The sequence below is a fragment of the Lupinus angustifolius genome, chromosome LG18 (assembly GCF_001865875.1).
Source record: "Lupinus angustifolius cultivar Tanjil chromosome LG18, LupAngTanjil_v1.0, whole genome shotgun sequence".
In the NCBI taxonomy this organism is placed as follows: domain Eukaryota; kingdom Viridiplantae; phylum Streptophyta; class Magnoliopsida; order Fabales; family Fabaceae; genus Lupinus; species Lupinus angustifolius.
The window spans coordinates 4,462,378-4,467,738 of record NC_032026.1 but is presented as its reverse complement, the minus strand read 5'-3'; the positions used below and the strand labels follow the sequence as shown (position 1 = coordinate 4,467,738).

Sequence of the window (5,361 nt, the reverse complement as noted above, 5' to 3'; positions counted from 1 at the left end):
AATGTCTACACCATATAGCTCACAAACTATTGCTTATTTAGATTCATATTGCATGAATTTGTTGCCTTTGCAGTAGTTTTTAAAGGATGATAACATATGCACGTCATCCTTTATTAAAAAGAAGAAATATATAAGTTGCTATAATTTATTGTATTTATCAATTCTGTACAACAGAACATATTCATTTATTAACCCACAGACTGTAAATCAACAGGTTCCTTACTTGGAACCCAATATCAACACTCAGATTATGGAATAGTGAATGGCCATATAAGCCTTCAATCCAAATAATCACATCTAACTGATATCAGCAATGATAGCTATATATAGTAGTAATCAAAGTTAATTTAATACATGGTATATCTGATTCTTATGGATATGTATTATGATCACAGTTACTACAGTGGATTCTGACACTAAGGCTTTGAAAATTCTTAGTTTGGTTGAAGATGTTTTGAGGAATTTTGACACTCTTGTTGCTTGAAAATTTCATCAAGTACAATTAACTTACTAAATTACTTATACATATGGTTTAATCCATTTTGATTGAGAAGTTTCTATTAATCTTTTATCTAATTTCTTTCACTTATTCATGCAGGATGTTGAAGTAAATATGATCATAACAGATTACTGTATCCCAGGAATGACTGACTATGATATTCTGAGAAAAATCAAGGTAGACTCTTATGATATCATTCAAGATTTTTGTATCACTTTTTTATTTGATTATTAGTCTAGCTTCATTTTCATTAAATTTTGCCATAATTTTCTCTTCATTTTCAAAATTTAATATATTACATAACTTAATCAAATTATGTACCATGGTTTGGATCTCTTTTCCTATTTAGGAAACAATTTCAAATTTTGAAAAGATGGGATCTAAATTCATAAATACAAGTGACGTAAAGTTTCAAACTCCACTTTTTAAAAAGCAGAATCACTTGTACAACTAGGTTGGGATTTTCAATATTAAAAAATCTTAAAATCATAAACAAAATTTGCTATTGGTATAATAATCTTCAATTGCTTCAATATTTTGATGTTAAAATTTCATTGATTTTCAGGAATCTAAGTCTCTTAAAGACATACCAGTTGTGATTATATCCTCAGATGATATTTCATCAAGACTCAACAGGTAAGGGAATTGAATCCTATAAGCCTATAACCAAATCTAATACCAAAAATAGTTATTTTGAAAATGTCAAATTCACATGTTAGAAGTGACTATATGACCAAATTTCTAATCTGAAAAAAAAAACTGTTTTTGTATGTTTGGATCAGATGCTTGGAAGAGGGGGCTGAAGAATTCTTTCCGAAACCAGTTCAACAATCAGATGTGAACAAACTCAAGCCTCATTTATTGAAATCAAGAGTTAAGAAAGAGCAAGACAAACCCATCAACAACAAAAGGAAGGGCATGGAAGAAAGTTACTCACCAAATAAAAACAGACAAAAATGTAGTACTTAAAATTTGGTTTCAAATACATAGGTAGTGCCAAGAACTTGTCTCATATAACTATGCTATACTACTTAGTTATTTGCAATGATATTTGATTATTGCTGACAACATTTATATTTAGTATTATATATTTAAATAATAATAATAAATTAATGAGATTAAAGTTGTGAAAATTAGGAAATTAAATTGAGGTTAAAATCCTCTAAACATATAGTACTCTCTTAATATGTTATTTCGAGTAGTGGAGGTTGAAAAACTCTACAATTAACCTTCTTAAATAGTGGAGGTTTAAAGCCTCCATGGTAAACACTATAAAAACCTCATCATATTGTGGAGGTTTACAACTTCCATGATAAATGCTGCAAAAACCTCTTCAAATAACGGAGGTTAAAAACCTCCTCAAATAGTGGAGGTTAAAAACTCCACAAATAAACCACTGCAAATTTATCGGTATTAAAAGTTTTTTAAAACCTCTGCAAAACGCTTCTACCTATTATAATTATAATAGTTTTTGAAATCTCCGCTAATTATACTAATTATATTATGGAGGTTAAAAACTTCCGCTAAGCACAAAAAACTTTTATTTTCAAATTTGTCTCCAACATAGTCACTATAGTATAATACAACTAATATGTACTCTCTGATAAGTGTGTAGCTCTCATATTAACTTGAAATCTATCACATAAACAAATACTAACATGATATTAGGTCTATACAAGATTAGATATTATAGAGATCTTATTATACCTCTATATACATTTCGGTCTACTATTTTATCTTTGCTGAGAATAGGCATATGGTGCATAGGGTGTTCATTGGTTTAGAATCATCCATCTTAAACTTCTTCATATACTCCTTGCTATATTTTTTTTTATGGATGTAGACCTCGTATTTTCTTGACTTTACTTGAAATCTAAGAAATAACTTCAGTTCTATCGTCATTATCATTTCAAACTCTTTCTACATTAGCTTAGAATTTTTTTGACAGAGATTCTCCAATTGCACCAAAAATAATATCCTTTATATATAGTTGCAGAACTATAAAATAGTTGATGAATGATTTTTCTAAATAAGGTTGCATCAACCTATCCTCTCTGGAATCTATTCACCATAAGAAATGAATTGAATCTTTCATGCCAAGCTCTTAGTTCTTGTTTAAAGTTGCATAAAACTTTATTTTAACTATATATATATATATAATATGGACGAGAACTATCTTTAAATCCTAGTGGTTGTGCAACGTATACTTCTTCATTTATGAATCCTTTTTTAACAATGTACTTATCACATCCATTTAATAAAGCCTAATATTACAATTAGGAACAAAAGAAAATAAAATTTGTATAGCTTCTAATCTTGCTATTGGGGTAAAGGTTTCATTGAAGTGGATAAATTCTTCGTGAGAGTACCCTTGTACAACCAATCTACCCTTATTCCTTACCACATTACCTCATCAAGTATGTTATTGAAAATCAACTTGATTTAATAATTGAATTGCCTTCAGGTAGGAGTATGAGTGTCCAAGCATCATCCTCTAAAACTTGTTCAATTATTATTGTATAGATTGAGCCCAACCTTCATGAAGTACAACATCATCTACCTTCTTTATTTATATCTCAGATACCAATGCAAAATATTATGGTTCTATGAAACTCGATCTTGTCCTACCATTGGGGTTCCCAATGCTGAGTTATTGAGGATGATAATTTTTGAAATTCCATGATCTTTGTTTAATTTGTTGTTAAGCTAAATATTCCTATTGATCATATCTATCTTCTTCAACATCTTTCAAGGTCGGATCTTCTGGTTGAAATTAAGATGTGCCAAATATTAGAGGTTTCAGAATATCCTAACAAAACTGAATTGTCAATTTTATTATCAAACTTTCCTTATTGATCCTTAGTATTTAAAATATATCATTTGCAATGAAAGGGATGAAAGTATGATATGTTGGTTTTGTAACCTTTCCACAATTCATAAGGAGTTTTCTTTAGAATAAGTAGAATGTATATTTTGTTATGAATGTAGTAGGTTGTGTTAAATTCTTCGGCCAATAAATGTTTAGGAAGAGAGTTATTCATCAAAAAATCAGGAAAAGTATCAGATTAGTAAGTTGGTTTTACTGCAACATATTTCACTTGAAATATTTTGTATCAGTTAGAGTCATACATCATGAGATTTGTACTTTGGTGTCCATTGTTTAATGGATGTACACCTCATCCTTAGTTTCTTTTAATTAAATTTGAAGATGTAACTTCACTTTGTTAGAAATTATAAAGTTCTAATTAAGGTGAGCATCATATATTTGATACAATGATATTAACTATTTATTTTCCGGGTTACATTATAAGTGATCTAATTAGTGAGACCCTTAGATTTCTAAAAGGTTATAACGGATATGAGCTTAATGGGTGGATACCCATCAGGTTAACCCATAGGGGATAATGGGAACCCTATAAGTTAACACATCAGGAAGGTTATGGTCCCCAATACACCAAATCAAATTTATTTTCTCATCTCCTCATCAGAGTGAAAACGCAAGTCCCAAGAGGAATCAAGGATTTGGTTGAGGAAGGTCATCATACCACATCTCTTTCAAAAACGTGGATCAAAGGAGCACATCCAGGAACATGGATTCAGGTATGACACTGCACCCTTTGATTCATAAATGTGTGTAAGAATCATTAAATTCAAGATCCTAGGATTGGTATTTCACCAATCATAAGGAATTTCCAACGCACTTCTCTTATTATGCTCATTTCAAACTTTTTCCTCATCAAGTTAAAAAACTCTTCTTCATCAAGTTCGGTCTTTTATACCCACTTGATTTCAATATTTGATTTCTCTTCTAGTTGTACCAAGGTCAAAACATCACTTCTTTTGAATTGATTCAACTCTTTCTGCATAGCTTAAATCCAACTTTCATCAACTAGAATATCATCTCTACTCTTTGGTTCCATTTCAGAAACGTGTGCTAAATATTCAGACTCTATCTAACTTGACTTTGTTCTTATCTTGTCATTGGGAATACTAATGATAAGATCTTGAAGTTGCATGATATTTGACTAGTTTCCATTTGTGATTTTTATTTGATAGTCCAGTAATTCATCACACTCTTATTGACTCGTTCTTATAAATCGTTGAAAATTAGACATGCAAAAGATTCATTAAGCTTTGATAATATCTTATTCTATTACTTTTATTAAACCTTGTTATAGATTTTTCTACAACCAAGGTTCTAAAATTGTAAACTCTAAATCATTTAGAAATTTTAGAATATCCTAACAAGATTCCCATATCAACTTTGGCATTGAACTTGCCTAATTGATCCTTTCTATTTAAAATGAAACACTTACAGTAAAAAAAAGTGAATATATTGTAAGAACGATGCTGCAATTAAGAGCGGGTGAATTAATTGACTTAAAAATTATGGTCACTTTTTTTACAAAATCAAGAGTTAACGTGCAGCGGAAAATATATGCAGAAAAATAATCAAGATAAAATGAAAAAGATAAGGGAGAAGAGAATACACAGTAATTTTTATACTGGTTCACCTTCTAGTCCACCGAAGGCTACGTCCAGTACTCTTGCAGCACAAGAGATTTCTTCACTAAGAGTTATGAGTTGTAATTACAATATCTCACCCCGAGATTTCTATGTACCTTACACACTCCCTAATCCTTATTCACTCTTGGAAAATACATTTCCAAGTTATTCTAATCCCCTTTCTTTTCACACCCCGTGAAAGAAAATATTATGCAACAATATTGAAGAATGTACAACAATGGTAGATTGTCTTTATATATACCAAGTAATAATGCTCTTTGAAACACTTCTAAGCAACTTCAGAAAACCAACTTTGAAAGTTAAGGACTAGTTGCAAAAAGTGCAGAGAAATAACT

The 5,361-nt window shown here is 30.1% G+C and overlaps 1 protein-coding gene across 2 annotated transcripts; it reads left to right on the top strand.

Annotated features, from left to right (window-relative positions):
• LOC109332699 (two-component response regulator ORR9-like) lies at window positions 358–1,505 on the top strand. 2 transcript variants are annotated; one of them, XM_019567721.1, is made up of 4 exons: window positions 358–496; window positions 599–676; window positions 1,065–1,135; window positions 1,282–1,505. In XM_019567721.1, exons 2-4 carry the CDS (start codon window positions 614–616, stop codon window positions 1,466–1,468), a joined length of 321 nt encoding a protein of 106 aa, XP_019423266.1. In that variant the 5' UTR covers window positions 358–496; window positions 599–613; the 3' UTR covers window positions 1,469–1,505. The 2 variants fall into 2 exon arrangements, with proteins under 2 accessions (XP_019423266.1, XP_019423265.1); XM_019567720.1 differs by lacking the exon at window positions 358–496 and having other exon boundaries at window positions 534–676.

What these genes read in the sequence shown, in the direction of transcription:
- LOC109332699 (XM_019567720.1), top strand. Translation starts at nt 593, where the DNA reads ATGCAGGATGTTGAAGTAAATATGATCATAACAGATTACTGTATCCCA. An exon ending in ATATTCTGAGAAAAATCAAG is followed by an intron (nt 677 to 1,064) that starts GTAGACTCTTAT and finishes ATTGATTTTCAG; the next exon opens with GAATCTAAGTCTCTTAAAGA. An exon ending in ATTTCATCAAGACTCAACAG is followed by an intron (nt 1,136 to 1,281) that starts GTAAGGGAATTG and finishes TGTTTGGATCAG; the next exon opens with ATGCTTGGAAGAGGGGGCTG.